Source organism: Rhinatrema bivittatum, chromosome 3, assembly GCF_901001135.1.
Source record: "Rhinatrema bivittatum chromosome 3, aRhiBiv1.1, whole genome shotgun sequence".
NCBI classification, from domain to species: domain Eukaryota; kingdom Metazoa; phylum Chordata; class Amphibia; order Gymnophiona; family Rhinatrematidae; genus Rhinatrema; species Rhinatrema bivittatum.
The window spans coordinates 198866379-198889006 of record NC_042617.1 but is presented as its reverse complement, the minus strand read 5'-3'; the positions used below and the strand labels follow the sequence as shown (position 1 = coordinate 198889006).

Here is a 22628-nt window from a genome sequence, read left to right as displayed (position 1 = left end):
TGGGATTGACCACCCAGCCTAAGGAGGCTGGGTGGTCAATTTCTGTAGCACCCTCTGGACCACAGTCCTGCATGGGGCTTCTGACTTTGTGCGAATCAGCCCGTCGTCCAGATAGGGATGCACCAATATGCCCTCGCGCCGCAGGGCCACCGCCACTACCACCATTACGTTGGTGAAAACCCGGGGCGCCGTCGCTAGACCAAACGGAAGAGTGCAAAATTGGAAATGTTGTCCGAGGATCACGAACTGCAGGTATTTCTGAAAATCCAGATGGATGGATGGGTATGTTGCAGATAAGCCTCCGTCAGGTCCATGACACTAGAAACTCTTCCTTGTGTACGGATGCTATCACTGAGCGCAGAGTTTCCAAGCGAAAACGAGGTACCTTCAGCATCTGATTGACCTTCTTCAAATTGAGAATGGGGCGAAACGTGCCTTCCTTATTCGGCACAATAAAATAGAGTGAGTAACGCCTGCGCCTGAGCTTTCCGGCCGGAACTAGAATTATGGCGCCCAGATCCTGTAAGTGCTAAGGGTGTCTTGTACTGCTTAACGCTTTTGACCAGTACGTGCATGTGATACCATGAAGCGGTCGTGGACTGGACGTGCAAAATCTAAAGCGTAGCTGTGTTCGATTATACTTAGGACCCATTGATCCGATGTTACAGTGGTCCACTCCTCCAGGAATAAGGACAGCCTGCCTCCTATTCTTGGAACTGAGGAGTGAACCGGCCACACTTCTTTGAGAGGACTTGGGACCCTCATGGGCTTGGGGAACTCCTTCCCTGGCGGGCCGCCAGCCCTGAAAGGACCGGTTCCACGTATTTTGGTGGAAAAGAGCCTCGCGTCCTTGGTCTGTCCTCCGGTAACTTATGGACCTTGTTCTCCCCCAGCGACTTTATCATATCTTCCAACTGCTGCCCGAACAGCAGTCTCCCCTGGAAGAGCAGAGAACTCAAGTGCATTTTGGAGAAAACATAATAACATAATGCATAATCTACCTAGCACTACTTTTGCAAACCTAGACAAACCTTACTTTCGCCCCAGCATGACATAATTTAGAAATAGGCCATTCAATGCCTCCCACCTACATTTCTGTATTTAGTATCGATTTCCTCCCCCTTTTCATTTTCAATTCCCAGTTGCATTCCCTGTTTTATTGTAACTTTTACTTCCTCTGGGTTATAGTTTAATATTTATTGGTTGTTGTTATTGTTATTGTTAAGATCTTGTTCTCTGTAAACCATGTTGATTTGTATCAAGAAAGTCGGTATAAAAAAGCTCTAAATAAATAAATAAATAAATAACATCCGCTGACCAATTCTGCAACCATATGAGGCCGTCTTGCAGAGACTGCATCGTCCTCCCAGAGGTTCCGCAAAGATCATAAAGCGCGTCCGCACTGTAAGCCACCGCAGCCTCAACCTCCCAGCCTGCTGAGCCTGGGCGTCCAAAGTGCCCACGGTTGCCTATAAATCCTGGACCCAGCAGAGACAGGCCCACTGTGCAAAACTGCTGCATATAGCGGCCGGACCCGAGGATCGGACACCTCGAAATCTTCTTCAGCTGGACCTCCAACTTATGGCCCTGCAAGTCCTTCAAGGCTGTGGCTCCCGTCACCGGGATAGTTGACTTCTTCGTCACAGCAGAGAGACGGACCGCAATCCACCTTTGGCACTCTCAGCAGATCCAGCGTATCCCTGGGAGCGGAGACAATTTATCCATGGCCCGACTTACCTTCAACCCCAGATCAGGAGTGTCCACTCCTTAAACACAAGGTCAGTCACAGATAAGTGGAAGGGAAAGACCGAGCCGGACCTTGGAGTCCCAGCATCACCGGATCCATATTAGCGCCAAACTGGGTATCGTCCTGAGGAACCTCAATTCCCAGCTCCTTCAGAATGACCGGGATAAGGGGCCCCAACTGATCCTTTCGGAACAAGCGGACCACCTTAGGGTCGTCACCCTCCACCGGAGGTGAACCCATGTGCTTGGTCGGCTGGGGTTGAGCACCTGGATCTCCTTCTGGATCCTGATCTGGAGCTTGTGACGGAGACTCTCCCTCATCTGACTGATCCGAAGAATTGCTGTCCAATGGGCAGATCATGTACCGAAGCGGAGGCTTCTCCTTCAGCGCTCTGCTGGCCTTTGGCCCCTGAACCCGCTTTCGGGCTGAAGAAGACCCATCCCATGGGCCAGTTAATGTGGGCGCCTTGCGGGTCGCCTTGGGCCCCTGAGCCTTAAAAGCCTTGTGCATTAAAAGCACAAAATCGAGACTGTGCGTTGAGAATGCTTGGAGAAAGGCCCGTATGCCTTACCGGGGGTTTGAACCTCTTTTGCGGCCCCAATGGAGGTGTTCCAGGTTCCACCCCCACTGACGTCATCGGTGGGCGATGCCTAAAGGGACCTACAAAATCGGCCCCTTTGCTTCCCAAAAGTTGAGACTGTGAGCTGAGACTGCTTGGAGAAAAGGCCCGGAGAACTTACTGGGGGTTTGAACCTCTTTTGCGGCCCTGACAGAGGTGTTCCGGGTTCTACCCCCACTGACATCATCAATGGGCGACGCCTAAAGGGACGTACAAAATTGGCCCCTTTGCAGCGTGTGCTGCCGCCGGCGCGTCACCAAAGCCGCGCACCCCTTAGGGGCATGCGGCTTAGTCTCAACAGCTCCAACTTTTTCTTATGTTTATTTCAACTTGATTAAATAAGGTACTGTCTCCTTGCTTTAAATATTTTTCTCTACTCCGGTCTCCATGTTTAAGCAGGGACCAAGTAATAATTAACCTAGAACAAGTGCATTTCTATCTTTTTAAGTATTAGGATGCCACACTCTGCACGAAAGAGACGAGCTAGGGAGCGTCAGGTCTCGGATGTAACCGAGCCTGTCTCATTAATAGGTCCAATGGATGCACATGTACGTAGAGGGTTGGAGAAGGGGATTGAATACTGAGAGGAGGGATGATGAGCCCTCAGGTGTTCTGGAATTAGTCACCTCGCTCTCCCCAAGAGAAAAAACACCGCCGGTAAACCCTGCTGAAAGGCTCCTACTGACTCCTGAAGTCCCAAACCCAACCAAAGGGGTTGGTTTTGAAGGGTCTCCCATGAGACAAGGTGGTCAGCAAGTAGAACCTATAGTGCAGATTGATATCAAGGGAACTGAATATGTTCCCATGAGAGCTGCGATCCTGGCCCTGGTGGGAGTGAATGGGGGCTTTATGTATATTACAGTTTAAATCACTGTTGAGACCTCAGGTATTTTCATGGAAATATATGGAGGCAATAAATGAGCTGATAATCAGAATATCTGTGGGCAAATGTCAAACAGTGGTTACTATGGTAAATAATGTAAAAAAGAATGTTGAATTGTTGGAGTTTGATAATAGTAATACAAAAAGTGAATTACTTAAAGTTAAAATGAATATGGAAAAGTTAATGATGTAACAAGTAGAACTTATAAAGGAAAATCAGATACTGCAATTGAAAATAGAAAAATTAGAAAACATTGCTAGAATGAGAAATATACGATGTGTTAACTTTCCAAATACCCCTGTTTCAACACCACTATAACTGTGGAAGAAATATTTAATGGAAGTTTTGAATTTAGCTGAACCAACCTTACCAATAGTTTCTAAATTATATTATTTACCACCTCTGACAAAATCCTCAGATGTGAGGAATATTTGGAATTTACAATTAAGAGTTACAACAAAGGAGACCAGTAGTAGATAATACTATTAATGTATATGAGATTTTAGAGCAATCTGAAGAAAGTTTAGTTGTATCCTCAACCTTAATAGTGAAACATATATTAGAATCGGATAAAGATTGGATCTTTAAGAAATATTTCTTAAGTAGGTCCAAATAATTTATGGGTTGTAGGGTTCAGCTTTTCCCAGATCTGGCACCTTCAACACAGAAACGAAGGAAGCAATTCTTAGTATTAAAAACACAGGTGACCCAATCGGGAATGTTTTTATTTTAAAACACCCTTGTAAATGTATAATAAAGTCAGAGGGGAATACTTATGTATTTACACAACCCATGCAACTGACAAATTTCTTGAAAATAAATTAAAACCCAGGTTAAGCTCTACACTGGTTCCTATGGGATAGAGCTCTATAAGTGTGAACATTATTCTTGAGAGTATATAATTCCATCCCCGAGGTTAGTAAAGTTAATGTTCTGATTAAATTAAAGATTAGGTTTCTTTGGGCCCTGAAATAGAGGGCTGGAAAGACAGGTTATCTGATTTTTTTTTTTTAATTTGGGCTATTGTTCAAAGTGAAAGGAAGTTTATTTATGTTTATTTGATAACTTGTATGATAATTCAAGATATGTATGCTTGATATGTAATAATTGAAAATGGTATATAAAAAAAAAAGGTCACAAAATCAGAGATGAACGATGAAGAAGACCCGTCCAAGTCGACCCCTTCAGCATCCACTACAGAATCCTCCGCAAGCCCCATCTAAGCCGGCCCTCCCAGGTGCGCTAGGCCGTGGAGACAATGGGGGGGGGGGGGCGGGGGCCCTTCCCCCATAGCTGCTCTCTCCTGCTCTCTGAACGTCCTTAAAATGGCCTCCGTTCCCGCACTCAGCTGAAATGGATCTGGGGCCTGCCGCAGCAAAACTGGGACCCCAGCCCCCCCCTGACGCGGTCGCAGGTCACTGCCCTTCAATTTTGCCGAGGCAGCGACCCCCGAGGACCCCTCCCCCCCCCACAAACATTCCATGCAAATACCGGCACGGGAGAGTCGCACGCAGCGCGCTGCCGCACGCAGCATGAGCAGCAGCCTAAATTTAGCACGGCAGGAGCGGCGAAAAAACAAAGAAATACCCGATGGGAGCTGTCCGTGGTCTGAACCTCATCGCATGCTACACCTGCGGAGAGAAAGCTAGGCCGGTAGAGCAGGAGAAATTTAAAGAAACAGAACCCCCCCCCCCTTTTTTTTCTCTTCTAAACCTGTACAAGGTCTAACTGAAGGTGAGAGCCCCGGGATCACCTGCAGTGGGCAGTTACAGGGTCCTCAACCTTCTGCTCCAAAGCCTCTATTACCAGGGCAGATGACCCCACCAGGACCTGGCAACCCCCTGGGAGGCTAGAAAGGGGAAACTGAACCTGACCCTTGCCTAACAAGAATAACAATTAAAGGCACAACCAAAATCCTAAACCTGACCAAACCAGACTCCAGGACAGCACTTCTTCCACCTGCTGGAGACAGAAGAATACAGACAGACTCTAGGTGGCACCTCAGGGTTATATGACAGAGTCCACAAAAACTTCTCTGTCTCCGCCTGCTAGAGGGGAGGTAAAACCCAGGAGTCTGGGCTGATCCCGGTACATACAGGGAATACCTCTTTTTTTAAACTGATTAGGTAGGATATAACCTAACCCTAATCCAACACTAAGTATGCTCACAGACTGTAGGTTTTGCATCCGCCATCTGCTGGAATCAGAGAAATACTGACGGACTTTAGGTGGCATCCTGGTATATACGGCAGAGTCTGGCAAAACTTCTCTATCTCCATCTGCTGGAGGGGAGGCAAAACCCAGGAGTCTGGACTGATCCAGGTACATACAGGGAACTTCGTTTTCAGTCATATAACATGCTTCTGCTGCAGCTGCTAGATAGGGCCGAGAGAACCCCCTACCCCTGATGGAAGGGCCCAGCCAGTGGCTGCTTCGTAACTCGGCAGTAAAACAGTCAACAAGTTTAAGTGCTGAATTTTGTGATTAGGTTTGTTAATAATGATGTGTGTCTTCACTTTTACCTTATTTCTTCTGTTATTTCATGTATGACGTATGTAGTTTAAGATTATGTATGGCAGATAAGATTTGAGTGATGAGCTGCAAATGGAAGTGTGTTATGTATATGTGACAGAGACAGCACAAGAGTGAAGGAAACGGTCAGTATTCTTAGTTGAGGACAAAAGCGAAGGTGAGCATGTTGTGAAGAGAACTGATGACATTATGATTAGGGCAAAACCACTGTGCAGAGGTGGATGCCATGATTCCATGTGGGAAAAGTGGCACTGTCGCTTTAAAAGCATCTTTGGCAGGGGAAAACATGGGTAGTGTTTGTAAATAGCAAAAGGTTGCTTCTGATAACATGTGATAAACAGCATGGCACATTCTAGGTATTTTTTCCAAATCTTTTATTACAGGAAAAACATAAAGCATCATAAGCAATCCCAAGGACTGTAATGGAAGCTGTATGCTTGTAGCAGTTCAGTATATTTCAGCCTTGCCAGATTAAATATATTCCAGTTGGAGGACTCTGAAAGGTAAATAAAGGCATATACAGTCTGTGAAGAGTTGATTAACCTTTTGTGGGTATGTCTGCATGCATTTCCTGAAAATCTTTTTTTCAGATCTTAATGAAAATTGTTTTGACCGATTCAGATCTCCTGAATGTCCCCTTTAAAAATGGTTCCTGTTTGAGAAAATCTATAGAACTTTAGACAATCTCCAGCCAGAGCCCAAAAAACACAGGAGTAATATGAACCTCTGCTGATTAGACAGAAAGAGCTCAAAGATAAGCAATGAAGCCTGTAACAGAACTGACCTATTTATCATTTCCAGAGTGACTAGAAAGAGTAGGAGGATTCATCTTGGAGGAAGAGAAAAGGAGATACAATAACATTATTGAAGAGGACTCTGCAAAGAAATGTAAGCATTTGTTTATAGCATGTGAAATAAAGGAGCTTGATCTGGGACCACATCTAGAATATTGTGCCCATTTCTTGGAGCCATAGCTCTGAAAGAATATGCACAGGCTGGAACCAGGCCAGAGCGAGGTTACCAAGCTGGTGCCCCACAAGCCACATGAGCTGAGACTTAAAGACCTAACTATACATACATTAGAGGAGAGGGGCGACAGAGGTGGGCCTGGGGGGACATATTAGAAAGACATTTAAATACCTCAAAGGTATAAGGCAGGCACAGGAAGCAAACCTTTTTCAGAGGTTTCCAAGGAATGCCCTGGAACCAAAGGTTGCAATTATGAAGCTACCGGGGAAGGTTTAAGACTCAGGCATAACATCAGACCATATAGTTCTGCATGGAAAGAGTGGTAGATTCATGGAATAGCTTCCCTATGAAACGGGAGGAGACAAAAACAGTAAAAAATAAAAAAATAAAATAAAAATTGAAGGCCAGGGATTAGCACAATAGATCCTTAGTTATAAAGCAGGGAGGGGAAAAATCCACTGCTAAGCTGAGATCTATGACACTGCGGCAGGAACAGAAATGGACAGTCTAGATGGGCCTAAGGCTAGCTGCTGCCATGATCTGCATTTCTGCAAAGGACAATTTTTCAAATAAGTAGCAATTTTACCTATGCAGCCTGGCTGTCGGCAAACTGTCCTCTCAGCGTAGATAAAAGCGTGTGTGTTTTTCCATGGCTTGTGTCCCCCTTTAGCTGCATTTATAGGAGGTGTTCCTGGGGGCAGTGTTTAGAGCAGGGGGAGGAAAATAACACAGAGAGGGGCCGATGCAATAAATTTGCGCAGAAAGCGGCTGTCAGCGCCCGCTTTCTTAATGTGCCCCCAAGGGGGGGGGGCACCATGCAATTTTTAAATTAGGGGGTTGCGTTAGTAAGGAGGCGCTGGGGTTGCTTGTGTGCCCCTAGTGCCTCCTTGCTAACACAAACCCGATCGGCGTCGGCGGTTAGGAAAACCGACGCGGATTTTATTGGCGTTGGTTTTCCTAAACTCCACACAGCCAGAGGGTTCAGGAAACAGGTGCTTGTCATTTGACTGTCTGTTTCCTGCACCCGACTGCCAGTGGTTTTTTTTTTTTTGTCTATTCTTTAACTTTGTTTGTTTTTCCTCCTATTTAATATTGCAACCATATTAAGTAGGAGGCAGTACAGAAAAGCAGTTTTTTCTGCTTTTCTGTACTAGTTTAAGGAGTGCTCAGCAATTAATGCCTGCTCCAGGCAGGCGTTAATTACTGAGCGCTAGATGTGCGTCCTAGACGCACATTTTTTTTTCTTTTGCATCTGGAGTGAATGCTAATAGCCTCAATCACATGCATTTGCATTTGATTAGCACTATTAGACTCACTCCACGTGGGACGTGTGTTGAATAGGTGCTAATCCCCTTATTGCATTAGGGGATTCATTAGCGCCTATTCAACCCACGTCCAACTGCAGGTTAACAGCGCGCTCGGCCCCAGAGATTGCAAATTTCAACTCTACGCATGCTATTTTCCACCAACAAAGTGCCTGCATGCAGGTACCTCATATCCATGCCATGAGTCAGAATGATAGCGCATGTGTCCCAAGGGCGGTTCTAACATGAGGCAGGGTGAGGCAGCAGCCTCAGGCAGAATTTTGAAGCAGCAAAAAGTTCCCCTCCAAAATTATCTCTACCACAGCTGCCACCTCACCCTGCCTCTAGAGACAAACATCAGATTGGACAGGGATAAACCAAACCCCTGCCCGATCCACTCAGTGGCAACACATGTCCCTAACCCAGGGCAGCAGGAGTCGCATTTATCCCAATGTTATCTCCTGCTGCTGCAGGCCCAGTCTCGCAACTTTTACCATAAGAATGGCCCTAGCAGCAGGAGATGACGCCCTCCCCACAATTGGCGACCTAAGAGAGGAGAAGAACACGGTGGCTGACCCCATCCTATTGGTGGCTGAAAAAGGGCATAGGCCCTATGGGTGTGTGTGGGTGACTGCCTGACTGCTTGCTTGTGTGTTGGAGGGGGGTGACAGCCTGTGTGTGTATATGAGAGGGTGCGTGGGGAAGGGTGTGTGTATGGGTGGGTGGGTGAGAGGTGTGTGTGTGTGTATATGAGAGAGTGCATGGGGAAGGGTGTGTGTATGTATGGGTGGGTGGGTGAGAGGTGTGTGTGTGTGTATATGAGAGAGTGCATGGGGAAGGGTGTGTGTATGTATGGGTGGGTGGGTGAGAGGTGTGTGTGTGTGTATATGAGAGAGTGCATGGGGAAGGGTGTGTATGTATGGGTGGGTGAGAGGTGTGTGTGTGTGTATATGAGAGAGTGCATGGGGTGGGTGAGAGGTGTGTGTGTGTGTGTATATGAGAGAGTGTGTGGGGAAGGGTGTGTGTATGTGTGGGTGGGTGAGAGGTGTGTGTGTATATATGAGAGGGTGCGTGGGGAAGGGTATGTGTATGTATGGGTGGGTGAGTGAGAGGTGTGTGTATATGAGAGAGTGGTGGTCTGTGCCTTGAGCTGCCCCTGGTGTGTCCCCTTTCGATTTAAAACCTGGTATACAGTTCATGACCAAGATTTTGTCCCACTGCGGCCAGTTTGGAAATTTCCCCCCAAAAAAAGTGAAACTGAGAAGACGATAACTTACAAAATGAGAGAAGAGGCTCAGCAGTAGCGCATTGTGCTCTACAATATAGGGCACGTGGGTTTAGATCTCTATCCAATAGTGTTCAGAGATTAAAGAGGTGATGAGTTCAGGTTTCAGGGACAGGAAGGGAGGAAGACCGCAGGGGCACATTTCTGAGGTCATAAAGGGTCGCGCAGAAGAGACTTTTTTGTTAGATCTTGTTTAGGAAATGGACCTTGAAGTGCATGAATCCAAATGCTGGAAAGGTAGCAAACACAGGACAGAATAAATAAGCAGTGAACTGTGCATAGTGTGTTTGGGTGGGAGGAACAGTAATTTTGTATCTGCCTGCACATATCTGTAGGCTGCTTACATGCATAAATTATAACGATTATCAACGCAAACGTATGCATGCAAATTTCCTTTGAAAATCACCCTGGCAAATCTCCCCACAAAAATTACACTTGCTAATTTGGGTGGGAAGCTTTTGCCAGGAAAATTTACACACATACTTTTCAAAATCAAAAAGTGTGTGTGTGTAAATCCACATTCCATCCAGATTTCATCCCCCAGAATGCCTCTCCACTGTGCATATAAAAATGTGAAGATAGGCTGTATGTTCAGAATTTTACTTGCACATAGGGCGGGCAATTTTTCAAAGGGTTATTTCTGCAGATAAAGCAGTGTTTTACCTGCAGTGCTTTCTCTTAAAATTACGCTCAGTATGAGTAAAAAGAAGCATGAATAATAAGGCTCTAGAACAGTCACCTCTACAATGCACCCTCAGATAACATGTACTGTGAATAAACTGTGCACAGAATGGGGGTAATTTTGTAACATCACACATAAAAAAAAAAGAAAAAAAAAAAAAAGGAGTAGCCAAATATGTGACATACGTCACACCATTTTTCAAAGGCAGACACATAAGTTCACCTGGAAAATTATCCCACCAAATCTACTCCCCCTCCCCCAACAAAAATAAGTTACACCTGCTAAAACGTCCACACAAATTTTTCAGGAAAAGTTTAAACGCATTCTTTTGAAAATCCAGAAGTCTGCGTGCAAATCCAAACCCTTCTCCCACACCATGCCCATAAATGACTCCGCTCAGCCCAGGTGAGCTTACAAGTAAACGTGATCTATGTGCATAAGTTTATTCACATATATCGAATGGGCTATTTTGTAAAAGCAACCAACAGGAAATGTGCAGAATAAATTCAATGTCCACACAAACATCTTTGTGGTATAATTTTTTCATTTCAGACGGCAACTCCACAGTGTGTAAATTACAGCATTAAAGATGCAAAGGGGAGGGTCCCCCGACACGGACCCGTGAGTCGCCGCAAGGCTGCGTCGGGAGAGACGGGCAGAAAATGTTTAGTTGTTCTTAGTGCAATTCGAACGGTGGTGTCACTGGGAGTCCCTCCCAACGCAGCCTCGCGGCGACACACGGGTCCATGTCGGGGGACCCTCCCCTTTGCATCTTTAATGCTGTAATTTACACACTGTGGAGTTGCCGTCTGAAATGAAAGAAATTATACCACAAAGAAGTTTGTGTGTGGACATTGAATTTATTCTGCACATTTCCTGTTAGTTGCTGTGATTATTTGAGTGCAGTAGTGCTCCCTATTGCAATTTCTATTTTGTAAAAGGCCATTTCGGTGCATAAAACAGGTTTACCCGCAGAGGTCCCTTTGAAAATCACCCTCCTTGCAAATAAACCCATTTACATGTGAACAGTTAATAGTGCTGGCAGCCAGTGATACTTGAATTAGTTCAGTAGACAAGAGTTGTCATGATGCCAAAGGACATTTTGATTTGGGTGCAGCCACAAATAAATACAATACAGCTAAGGTACACTGTTTTCGGGCAGTAATATTAAACATAACTAAGCCTTTAGTTATGAATGGTGCTATGGCACATGGAAATTACATATTTAGATATTCTAGCGTAAACACTTGGATGATTTTACTGAGATTATCTACAGAAGAAGAGTCCAGGTTTTCTTCGTTGTCCTCCATGGTGTGCCACACCTCAGGGAAAGGAGATGGAATCAGATGCAGAACTGGAACACCTGTTCAGGAAAAATGAAACTAGATGTGGAAAACGATCATTTTGTTTCATTTTAGCATTTATTTTCTTGGCAAACACCCACTACGTACTGTAATTTAGTTATTTGTTTATGCTGCACCCAGGGCCTGATTCACAAGACATTTCTCCCATTCTGCATCTATAGGTGATGTGGAGTATACGGCAGCAGAGAAATGGAAGAGAAGAAGAGAGTGACAGAGAGAGGCCTATGAAAAGCACTTCAAAAATACATATGTATTTATTCACACACACAGCACAAATGTATTTCTCATCAATAGGTTAACAGTAGACAAGTCTTTCCTATCCCTGACCTTGTTTGTGCAGCCAAAGACCATAACAGACGTTCCGAGGCTTGAAGTCAAACTGTAGTCTGGCCCTCAAAAAATCAATTGGTCTCACTTTGAGTGTGGAGTTCTTTTCTATCAGCTTTCTATCTCTGACAGGCTGTGCTTGCCAGCTATTGCTTGGCCTACACTAAATGTTACTCATAAAGAGGGGAATGGTGAGATACTGGAGATTGTCTGAATCAGAGTGGGCAGATTCCTCTATGCTCCTTTCTCTCACCGACCATGTCCTCTCATTCTGCTTTTTCAAGATCCTAACCAAACACAGGCAAAAGCACACCCTCGTATCTGGATTGTTCTCTCCTGGAGATCTATGTAGCCTCTATTTTGGGGTTTTGGCTGAAAGGTGCAGACCTCACACTCAGACCTAAAGCTCACACAATCTCACAGTCTGTACCAGTACTAGGGATGGATTCCCCTACTGGGGGGGGGGGGGGGGGGGGGCTGAACGTCCATGGTCCAAGGCACAGGGGTGAAAATCTCCTCTGTAGGTGTACGTAAGGTTATTTAGGTGTAGGTGCAGAATAAAACAACTGGACACGCTGACTGGGTGCTCCAAAAATAACTTTACTGCAGGTCATCAAATGTAATCATCTAATCATCTGGCACCATACACATTTTGTTCTTGGGACATTAATATCCATAAATGTTTCCCAACATTGTTCCTCTTGTCCTCAATGCTGTTCCCTCAGATTTGGTCCTGAGATACTTACCCTCCAGTGCTTGGACTGGTAAGTATCGCAAGGGGGTGATTGTCCTAGGTGCAGGGATATAAAGCTCAGGGATGTAAAGACCTCTTGCAACTTCCTTGCTTGTCTTCTGCCCCAGGTGGAGATTCTAGTTGGATTCTCCAGATATTCCAAATAATTTACTCCAGATTCTCCCCTCCACTGGGCAAGAAGGATGGCAGGGCAAAAATCTCTTTCCAAAACCAGGAAAAACAAAGTATTTTTAGAAAAGTACCATAGAGGGATCCTCTAGCAGTGGGTCAACCGCTGAACTGCTATCCATGGGTGGTAGGATGGTGTCAGAGGGTTATCTCCAGACCCTTCCAGAGGAAAAGATTTCCCTGAAGTCCTCTCCTGAGCCAGGAACCTCACAGGTGACTTCAACATTCTCAAAAATCACAAGAGGGGGGAAAAAAACTCAAGACTGGAGACAACCTAACCAGACAGATGGTATAATAGAAGGGAGCAAGTTTCCTATCTATCCAGGGAATCCAAACATGAGGCCTGGTACTGGAAATAGGCAAACAAAAAAAAAAACAAAACAGCATTCCTCCTCTTCCAAAATCCAAATTGAAACTGACACACTGTTTTCCCGCTGTGCTTGCTTTTATACAGGCTGGAGGTTTGGACTGGCATGCACCATCCCTATCTCCTAATACAGGGCTTAAGCTAGGGCCACCCAATAAAGACTCACGGGTGTGTGTATGTGGCAGGGGGGGGGGGTCTACATTTGTTAAAATTTAAGGGGCGGATTTTCAGAGCCCTGCTCACCTAAATCCGCCCAAAACCGGGCGGATTTAGGCGAGCAGGGCCCTGCGCGCCGGTAAGCCTATTTTACATAGGCCTACCGGCGCGCGCAGAGCCCCGGGACTCGCGTAAGTCCCGGGGTTTTCGGAGGGGCGTGTCGGGGGCGGGCCCGACCCGTGCGGCGTTTTCGGGGCGTGTCGGGAGTGTTCCGGGGGCGGGCCCGGGGGCGTGGCCGCGCCCTCCGGACCCGCCCCCAGGTCGTGTCCCGGCGCGCAGGAGGCCCGCTGACGCGTGGGGATTTACGCCTCCCTCTGGGAGGCGTAAATCCCCCGACAAAGGTAAGGGGGGGTTTAGACAGGGCCGGGCGGGTGGGTTAGGGAGGGGAAGGGAGGGGAAGGTGAGGGGAGGGCAAAGGAAAGTTCCCTTCGAGGCCGCTCCGATTTCGGAGTGGCCTCGGAGGGAACGGGGGTAGGCTGCGCGGCTCGGCGTGCGCCGGCTATACAAAATCCATAGCCTTGCGCGCGCCGATCCAGGTTTTTAGCGTACTTTTGTTTGCGCCTGGAGCGCAAACAAAAGTAGGCTATTCGCGCTCCTTTTAAAATCCGCCCCTAAGCTTCTCCTGTTTTCTGGATTCTGCACTCAGGACTGAGAAACAGCCCCATGCGTTAGATTTACTTCTAAACAAGTTTATTGCAAGGGGGCTGAGGCGCGAGGGAACGAGGACTTTGTATGCTGAACATTAATTTGCTATGGGGGAAGTGTGCGTTTAAAGTTTGCGAAAGAAACAATTACTGGGGCCAATATTCAAAGGCATTTAGCTGTATAACTCACAAGTTATCCGGGAAAATGCCAACTTTTGAAAATCCAAGGCACTTTATCTGGCTAAATTGTAGCCGGATTAGTCATTATCCAGTTTAAATTTAGTCAAATAAGTAAGGGGCAATTTCGGAGGTGTTCCAAGAAGGGGATGAGTTACCTAGCTAACTCTTATATTCTTAACCAAATACATTTTAAAGCTAACTCTAACTAACTAGCTGGCCCCATGTTATCTGGGAACACGTTCTCAAATAACTTTAGACTTAACCGGTTATATTCAAAAGAATATAGCTGGTTATGTGCTGATACACTTAAAGAAAAGAAACCAATCTGCCGGGCTGCTGTAGCACCTCTCCCCTACGAGTAGATTTCTAAATTAGGCAAATGGGCTTATGCCTCCCTTGACCTTAAGGTCTCCGTACTGTAAAAAATACATGTAAGAAAAAATGTAAACTACAGGCATTGCTGTAAGTAATATTATTGCTTCAGCAGTACTAGCAGTTATGCTACCAACTTTGCTGTCAAAGCAATGACTTACGATGCTGGGAGCAATGGCTTGTTCCAGAGGCCTTTACTATTTGGGCTGCTCTACCAAGAGCTAGACATGGAGTTGGCTGGGGGACCTCCCTTTCCTAGTTAAAAAAAATGTTTGAATTGCCAAGGGAGGCTGCCCTGACGCTGCTTTTTATTAAAGTATAGGAGCTTGGAGGTTGGGATACAGGCCTGCCAGCCAATTTGGAAATCTACTTGGGGGCTATGGCTGCAGAGCAAGATTTTTTTTTTTTTTTTTTAATGTTTTATGTGTACTATATCTGGCTATATTCACTGCTAAACTGTGTCATTTTTTTCTCCATAACATCACCATAATGTGTTCCTTCCTTTGTGAACATACTACCAAAAATCTTATTCATTTTCTAACTACTTTCTTCTTAGACTACTGCAACCTTCTCCTCACCAGTCTCCCAGTCAACTATCTCTGTCTATTACAATCTATCCAAAATTCAGCTGCACAAATTTAGCCTTCACCAAAATCGCTACACCCATATAACCTCTCTTCTCAGGTCACTACATTGGATCCCTCTCTGTTACTGCTTAAGTTCAACCTCCTCTTATTCACCTACAAAAGCCTTCACTCCACAAAGCACAGTTGCTTACCTGTAACAGGTGTTCTCCTAGGACAGCAGGATGTTAGTTCTCACATGTGGTAATCCTCACATGTGGGTGACATCATCCAATGGAGCCCGGCATGGAAAACTTTTGTCAAAGTTTCTAGAAATTTTGGCCAGCAGACTGAGCTCACCCAGCTTGCTACTATCCGTGCGTTCACGTGAGGTCCCCCTTCAATCTCGTAACATAGCAAAGCTGGCGATCAAAAAATAAAATAACAAACCGAAGGTGAACCCAACCTCGTGGGGAGGTGGGCGGGCTTCCTGAGGGCTAACATCCTGCTGTCCTAGAAGAACACCTGTTACAGGTAAGTAACTGCACTTTCTCCTAGGACAAGCAGGATGGTAGTCTTCACATGTGGGTGGGTACAGAGCTCCAGACCACTCCTTTCGAGTAGAGAGACCAACAGCGGCCGAACAAGGTGCCAATGTGCACAACACAACTGCAGCGCTGTGGGAAAGAACAGGAGGTGGTCTGGTCCCAGAAGGAGCACGAGCGAAGAGAGTTGGATTCAAGTCTGGAACAGGTTGCACAGGATGGACTGAGTAAAGGCACTGTCCTGACGGCTATCCTTGTCAAGGCAGTAGAGAGCTGTGAACATGTGGAGGGAACTCCAGGACGCAGTCCAGAAAATTTCAGCGACAGGGACCGTATGCATATGGTCTGCACGGAGTGAGTCTTCACTCTGCCAGCCAGCTTGAGGCCTGCCTGCGCATAGCAGAAGGCAATGTAATCCGCCAGCCAATTCAATAGGGTTTGCTTACCCACCGCTGCCCCCAGCCTGTTGAGGTCAAAAGACACAAAGAGCTGGGTGGGACTGTCTGTGGCTCGATGTGCGGTCTAGGTAAAAAGCCAGCACCCTTTACAGTCCAGGGTATGGAGAGCATGTTCTCCTGGTTGGGAATGTGGCCTTGGAAAGAAGGTGGATAGAACGATCAACTGTGAAAATCAGTCACCACCTTGGGCAGGAACTTAGGATGCATATGCAGGACCACACCATCATGGAACAACTTCGTGTAGGGTGCGTATGTAACCAGGGCCTGAAGCTTGCTGACCCTGCGAGTGAAAGTGATCACCACCAAGAATTTGACTTTCCGGGTGAGGAACCTCTGACCACAGGACTGCAGGGGCTCAAAGGGAGGCTGCATCAGTCTCGCCAAGACCACATTGTGCTCCAAGGATACTGCCGGTGGCCGAACAGGGGACTTCAGTTGGAGGAGACCCCGCATGAAGTGGCCAACTAGGGGCTGGACCAAAATGGGCGTGCCAGTGACCCCTCATGACAGCTCTGAGATGTACTCTGACAGAACTGGTTTGTAGCCCAGACTCAGACAGGTGTTACAGGTAGTCCAGCAGCCAGGGGAGAGGGCATGAAAAAGGAGTCCAACCCATGCCCTCTGCACCAGATGGAAAAGCATTTTCACTTCGAGGTGTAGGACTCCCTAGTCAAAGGTTTCCGGGACTCGATCAGGACCCGAGAAACACAGTCCAAAAGCTGTAATGGTTGGAGGATCATGCGCTCAACATCCAAGCCGTGAAGGCTAGTGCCCAGAGGTTTGGGTGGCGCAGGGTGCCCTGGTTCTGCGATATGAGGTTGGGTGCTGTCCCCAGTGGGTCTGGCGCATGGACCGACAGGTCCTGTAGGAGTGGAAACCAGACCTCTTGAGGCCAGGAGGGTGCCACGAGAATCATGCTCCCCCTGTCCTCCTGGAGTTTCGACAGACTCTTTGAAAGGAGCAGGAGAGGAGAGTACGCATACAGAAGGTCCTGCCCCCAGTGAAGGGAGAAGGCATCACGGGCCGGGTGACCATTCCCTGCTACTAGGGAGCAGAACCTGCTCACCTTGTGATTGAGAGGGGAAGGGAACAAGTCCACATCCAGTGTACCCCAGCGGCGGAATAATATGGCTGCTACTGCAGGGTTGAGAGACCACTTGTGTGGCTGAAAGGACCGGCTGAGGCAGTCTACCAATGTGTTGAGGTGACCTGGCAGGTAGGTCGCCTGGATATACATCCCTTGGGAGAGGGCCCACTTCCAAACCTTCACTGCCTCCTGGCAAAGGATGAACGAGCCTGTGCCTCCCTGTTTGTTGATGTACCACATTGCGACCTGGTTGTCTGTCCTGATCAGAACTATCTTGGATGACAACTGATCCCGAAATGCTCACAAGGTGTACCGTATTGCCTGAAGCGCCAGAAGGTTTATCTAGCAAAGTGCTTCAGCAGCAGTCCAGAGGTCCTGAGTGTGCAGGCTGTCTGTGTGGGCTCCCTACCTCTGAGGAGAAGCATCGGTGGTGGGCAACACAGGTTGTAAGGGAAGTCCGTGTTCCAGATCGTGATCAGAGCCTCAAAGCCTGGGATGCCTGCTGCCACTGAGACCACAAGGCCCACTGAGGAGTCCTCATGTGGAGGTAGGCTAAGGGTGTCACATGGACGGAGGCCACCATGTGGCTCAGCAGGTGGAGTAGGAGACGGGCTGACACCCTTTCACTGTTGCAGATGAGGGTGGCCAGCGAGGAGAGGACAACCGCTCGATCCTTGAGCAAGAAAGCTTTCGCTTGCACCGTGTCCAACCTGGTGCCTATGAAGTCCATCTGGGAGGACAGGCAGAGGTGCGACTTGGGAAAGTTGATAACGAACCCCACAATCTAAGGGTCTGAACCATCAGGGCCAGAGCTTGCAAGGCTCCGGAGCCGGAGTCGCTCCTGACCAGCCAGTCATCCAGGTATGTGAACACATGGACCAAGCAACGCCTGAGGTAGGCAGCCATTGCTGCCAAGCATTTTGTGAAGATGAAGGGGGCTGATGCTAGCCCAAATGGCAGCACTCTGTACTGAAAATGTGTGTTCCCCACCATGAAGTGGAGGTACTTCCTGTGGTTGGGGACTATTGCAATATGTGTGTATGCCTTCTTCAGATAGAGGGAGCAAAGCCAGTCTCCTCGTCGGAGAAGGGGCATCAGCGTGCCCAGGGAGCCCATCTTGAATTTTTCTCTTACGAGAAACTTGTTCAATGCCCTGGGGTCGAGGATGGGGTGCAAGCCGCCATTCCTTTTTGGGATGAGGAAATAGCTCGATTAGAACTCACAACCTTGCTGTGTGCGAGGGAATGGTGCTACTGCGCCCGCTGTAAGAAGGGTGGAGTGTTCCTGTTGAAGAACGTCCATGTGGGTGGATGAACTCCACGATGGACATGGGGGAGAGGTCTCTGGGAGCCGACTGAAGTGCAGGCGGTGCCCCTGGCGAATGATGGAAAGGACCCAGCGGTCCAACGTGATGCCCTCCCAGCGTCGGGCGAAGCTGAGGAGCCTGCCACCATCCGGTGGATCGGGTGCTAGCGGAACTGCCAGTTGACTTTTTCTCCCTCGCCGCCAGTCAAAAGCCTGTGGCCGGGGTTTGCTGGGGTGCCGATTGGAGTCTGGGGGCCTGCTGTTGGCAGGGGCGACCCCCTAAAACTAGTCTGGGGCATGCGAGTTCGAGCGGCCAGAGGGTAATTCTTCCACTGTCGGTAGAAGGACTTACGAGAGCCTTGTCTGGAGGATTTCCTGGCTGAGGATGGCCCTTATGAGGGACTAGCAGATAGCTACTGGAGGGTGTCATGATGGTCCTACAGCTGTGCCATTGCATCCCAAACCTTGTCCCCAAACAGGTTCTCGCCTATACAAGGGAGGCCCTGAGCCAAGCCATTCGTCTGGCACCGATGCCTATGGTGGTTAAGTGGGCTGCAGTTTCAAAAACATCGTAGGTAGAACGCACCTTGTGTTTCCCTGCTTCCTGACCCAGCAAGGCAATTGCGGAAAGCGCTTCCTGCTGCTGCTGAAGAAGGCCCTGTGCAAAATCCTGGATTTGCTTCCAGAGATTGCGGTTATACTGAGTTATGTAGAGTTGGTAAGCCGCAATGTGGGCGACCAGCATGGCACCTTGGAAGATCTTTCTCCCTATGGCGTCAAGTTTCCTATGCTCACATCCTGGAGGAGCGGAGGCATGGGTATGGAGCACTGGACCTTTTTTAGGGTGGACGCCACTACCACCGACTGGTGGGAGAGCTGCCTCCTTTCGAACCTCAGGGCCTGCTGCACCAAGTAGGTGGCATCTGCTTTTCTGTTTACTGGGGAGACGGAAATGGGGTGCTCCCACATGTGGAGGAGATGTTCCTTAGAAATGTCATGGATTGGATTGCCATGATCTAATTAGGAGCATCAATGAACTGGATCACATCCAGCATTTTGTGTGCGCATCCTCCTCCATAAGGAGCTGAAAGGGGATGGCCTCAGCCCTAGCCCTAACAAACCCTGCAAATGACAGGTCCTCAGGTGGTGACCGATGCCACTCCTCTGGGAGCAAAGGCTCCAAGAGCAGGTCATTGGAGTACTCAGAGGACGAGTCTGTGAAGTCATCACCCCAAGGGTCATAAGGACCCTCTTCCTCATTTGGGCCAGGATGCCGAGGGTGAAGGCCGTCTGGCACATTGACCCGGGGCGCAGGGGCACTGACGGATCCCTGGCATCAAGGGGGTCATTGGCCGTGGCAAGCCAGAAGGGCCCAGCAGCGGCTCGGGGAAGGCAAGGGGGCAAGGGCGCCCAGTCCTGGATGTTTCATCCTCCTCGGAGGATCCGGGAATCGAGATCACTCTGGTGGAGGACATCGATGGCCGGCAGGGCATCAATGGCCCCTCGGGCACTGGCTACTTCGGTAGGGCACCGAGAAGAACATCCAGATGCTCCAGCAAGGGTGCTACAATTGATGGCGGAGGCTCGGGCCCTGCCTTGGGGGCTGGAGGCGCCGGTATCTCAATGCCTTGCAGCACTTTGAGCACCGCCGACTGCACCCTTCGGTACAACTCCTCCTGGAAGTCCTGAGTGGTCAGGACTGATGGAGGGGGACGATGCGTCGCTGGCTCATCCTCGGGTCCCTGAGGTGGCACGGTGCCCAGCACTGGTATCTGTGGGGAGCACCTCGGGCTACCGGGGGTACTGGAGGATGAGCTAGTGTCGCTTTGATGGCAGCTCGGCGGCCACTGATGCCGCTCCGGAACCGGAACTGTGTCAGGATAGTGACCGGTGCCAATGCTTCCAGGATCATTTCAGATGCTTGGCCCGGTCTTTCCCTGGTGCTGAGGAAGTCGATGATCCCGAGGTCTGGGGGAGGGGAGAGACTACTGAGAATCGATCTCCCTCTCCCCGATCCTTGGGGTGGAAATCAAAGGGACCGCGAGAGTCAGAGATGGGGACGGCTCCCCGCGATCCTTGAGCATCGAAGCAACCGAAGAAGAAGTGGAGAATTTTGGGGTCCTGAAAAGTTTCTCCATTTTGTCAAGTCGCGCACAACGCCCCTTATGTGTCATCTGATTTCTCAGACGACATCCACGGATATCGTGCGAGGACCCCAGGCAGAAGCTGCAACCTCACTGGGGGCACCGACGAAGACCAGTCGACGCCATGAAAAAGACCCGGCATGCGGTCGATGGGCACCAGAAGGTGGAGAGTCGGGAATCAACCGCAAGATCGAACAAAAGTTGAAAAGAACCTACCATATCGGGAGGGCACTGACTACGAAGGGGGACCTGACGAGGATTAGAGAAAAACTCGAAGAAATTTGAGGAAAAAAAATGGAGCTCCACAGACCACGAGGCAACTACACCGCAGAAAAGAAGAGACTGAAGGAGGACCTCGCGTGGATGTGTGGATAATAGCAGGCTGGGCATGCTCAGTCTGCTGGCCAAAGATTCTAGAAACTTTGACAAAAGTTTTCCATGCCGGGCTCCATCAGATAATGTCACCCATATGTGAGGACTACCATCCTGCTAGTCTTAGGAGAACTCATCACCTAATTTCTATTATCGTTTCCTGCATCCCTCCTTGTGAACACCACTCATCAGACAAGTCATGCTTATCAATGCCCTTCTTGTCTAACCTCCAACTCCTGACTCTGTGCTTTCCACCTGGCTGCATTGCACGCTTAAAAGCGATTTCCTGAGTTAGTGCCTCATGCTTCCTCTAGTTAAACCCAGTCCAAAATCCCAACTTTCTAAGGCTACCTTTAAACACTGACCCCTGATTGTCCTGCTCACAGCCTTCTTGGTTTTCATCATTTTCTTAATAAATGAAATTCCCAAAGTCTCTTTTGTCTTATGTTTGTCTTATTTATTTATTTAAAAGTACTTATATACCGCGCCCTTCATAGTTCGAGGCGGTTTACAATGGAGCATGCATAATGAATACAAATTTAAATAAATAAAATACAATATAAAATTAACATAAAAAAAAGAAAAATTAAGCTTAAACAAATAGATTAAAAATTAAAATAAAGAACAATACATAAGGTAGGATGAGAAGGAATACAAAGAAAGGTAGTAGGAAAAAAGGTAGAGAAGAAGTTAATCTGAGAGTGAAACGGGAGAGATTAAGAGGATCACTAGTTGGAAAAAGCGGATTTGAAGAGATGAGTTTTTAGTGCCTCTTTAAATTCCTTGGTATCAGTTATGTCGAATGTGTGTGGGAAGAGTATTACAAATAATAGGGCCAGCAATGTAGAAGGATCTTTCACATGTAATGACTAGCCTGATAGATTTAGGAGATGGTACTTGCAGTAGCATTTGGTTTTGGGATCTTAGGGTACGAGAGAGAGTGTATAAATGTAAAGTTGAAGAAAGCCAGCAATTTTGTTATGAATTACCATAGGTTATGAATGATGGTGAGCAATTTATACTGTATATGCCTGTATGCGCCAGTTGATGGGTAGCCAATGGATTAGATCATAAGCTTTACAGTCTCTTATGTGATTTAGATCGTAAGCTTTACAGTCTCATGTGTACTTCTACAACGCTGTGTACGTCAAGTAGTGTAATAGATGTGTGGCACCCCTACTGGGTCTGGCTCTATCCCTGTATCTGTATACTTGGAACATACTTAGATAGGAGCATTCCATACCCTTCAGTCCCTCTCACCTGGAGATTCTGATTGGATGAGTCAGTGCTATTTAACCCAGCCATTTTACTACTTGGGGGGAGGTTAGTTAGAAAGAGCAGCTGCAGATCCCACATGTATTTTTTCCACACTCTGGCAGGGCCTCCCGGCCTTGCTCAAAGGAGTTTTCTTTTAGAAGAGATACCTCACCACGCACTCCCTGCCAGAGGGCCCTTCTTATAATTTACAGTGAGATAGACTTTTTAAGCTTGATACCCTACGAAGCAAGGGGCTCTCGTCCAGGGACCAAAGACCTAAGATCCTACTCTACTCGCTAGATAGGCAAGCACCACTAAGTGAGAGACAGTGAGGGCAGAAACCCATCCAGATTAGGAGTTAAAGTATTGGTTGGACTTAAGAGTAGTGGGGAGGTTTTGGGATCGCGGTGCTGTCCCCAAGTTTTTCCACCAGAGAAATAACCTAAAGTAACAGATAAGGAGAATGAACAACTGAATCCATGGA

General features: G+C 47.8%; 1 protein-coding gene across 1 annotated transcript in view; it reads right to left on the bottom strand.

Annotated features, from left to right (window-relative positions):
* Positions 1–11100: 11100 nt before the first annotated feature.
* Positions 11101–22628, bottom strand: part of QPCT (glutaminyl-peptide cyclotransferase) — a 116008-nt gene continuing 104480 nt past the window's right edge. Inside the window, exon 7 of the mRNA XM_029594100.1 lies at positions 11101–11384. Within this exon, the coding sequence (XP_029449960.1) occupies positions 11239–11384 (146 nt within the window). The 3' untranslated portion in view covers positions 11101–11238. The remainder of the gene's footprint in view (positions 11385–22628) is intronic.